Source organism: Limulus polyphemus, unplaced genomic scaffold (genome assembly GCF_000517525.1).
Source record: "Limulus polyphemus unplaced genomic scaffold, Limulus_polyphemus-2.1.2 Scaffold2236, whole genome shotgun sequence".
NCBI lineage: Eukaryota > Metazoa > Arthropoda > Merostomata > Xiphosura > Limulidae > Limulus > Limulus polyphemus.
The window spans coordinates 5,091-6,653 of record NW_013667846.1 but is presented as its reverse complement, the minus strand read 5'-3'; the positions used below and the strand labels follow the sequence as shown (position 1 = coordinate 6,653).

Here is a 1,563-nt window from a genome sequence, read left to right as displayed (position 1 = left end):
GACAATTCCCGAAGGTTCGAGAGAACGAGTCACGTGACCTCGCTGACGCAACAGTACGCAATATTCATGTGTCTGTTATTTATACGAGAGAAAGAAAGTTATAATCTTTTTATAAGTTTTGAGCTTTCTAAATTACTAAAATTTACAACAACTTCTGTTGTAATAAATTGAAAGTTAAAAAATGTACCATTTTAATCTATTTATTTATCTGTTTCATTCTTTTTAGTATTATTACTAATATTAGTTCCTCCACTCCCACCCCTCCTAGTCCCAGCGACTCAGTGGTAAGTCTAGGGCTTATAATGCTAAAAATGACAGCGGACAAAGCACAGATGGTATAGTATGTAATTTTGTGCTTAACAACAAATAATCAAAGAAAATTATTAGTACTAATGAAAACCAATTCTTGTTATCACATTTCACAGGTAGGGAAAGTTATTAGAAATGGAGATGAGGCTTACATCAAAGAAGCAGGAAAGAGCTGCTCCCGCGAAGTGGACCCATTTACTATGGGGATGAAGATTACTAAACAAGGTGCATATGATAATCACGTTTTTCCGTGATTATCTCTATTTTACGTAACATTTAATTCCAAATTATGTACACCTTTCATTTAAATATATAATGTACATAGACTGAATAACTTGTAAATAAAACGTAATTATAAATACTATAATTTTTATTAAAGTATTTTTCTCTTAGGTTCCATGTAGAGTTTAATCATTTTCATAACTCAGAATCTTTTTTCTTCATGGTACTTTAGTCTTATCATATCAGTAACCATTCATATAAAACTGCTGTGAGGAAATGAATAATGTCATACTAACATTGACAATTTCTAGTCTCTTGCCCTCAAGTCCCAGTGACCTTTGTACCAGTCACTCCATACTGGAGAACAGTGCTTACACCACCTTCACAGGATATAGCACCCTCCAGTGACGAATCATACTGGTATCAGCGTGATACTGATCAGCCAACTACTCCACCTACTAAGTTGGAAACAGGTAAAACATTTAAGTTTGACTTTAGACTGTTTTGGATTTTATCTTTCTTCATGATCAAATATATGTGTGGAAGGTTGATAGTATTGTTATGTATTGTTACATCTCCGTTTGTTAATTAACTTTCCGTAACTTTGTTCCGACGAAACTTTAGCGACACAAGTACTTACTTAATAAAACTGGTTTATTCTTTCCGAATACAACTTTCCGATACACTTATTTTGAACAATCGCGCTAAAACAAACGCTATAACAACGAACGTTAACTTCAACAATACGTCTCTCTCTGACTGCAGTTCAATTACTCACTATCTACACACATATTACCTTGCCGTCACGTTGTCACCCTCTTTTATATACCAGCCTACCCTATATCTAGTAAATGCTAGAGCATTCGCCAAAGTACAGGATAGTTCTAGAAAGCAGAGGGCGTGAGAATAGTCACGTGATCTTGATGACGCAACACTGCCCCTCCTTAATATTGTTCGTCCGGAACAACAACCACATACAATAAACCAATAACAATTAACAATAACTTAATTAACTGTACAGAATTACAAACA

At 34.5% G+C, this 1,563-nt stretch overlaps 1 protein-coding gene across 1 annotated transcript in view; it reads left to right on the top strand.

Annotated features, from left to right (window-relative positions):
• LOC106466360 overlaps positions 1-1,563 on the top strand; it is a 79,938-nt gene that overhangs the window by 74,890 nt on the left and 3,485 nt on the right. Inside the window, exons 12-13 of the mRNA XM_022394349.1 lie at positions 426-534; positions 843-1,004. Of these exons, the coding sequence (XP_022250057.1) occupies positions 426-534; positions 843-1,004 (271 nt within the window). The remainder of the gene's footprint in view (positions 1-425; positions 535-842; positions 1,005-1,563) is intronic.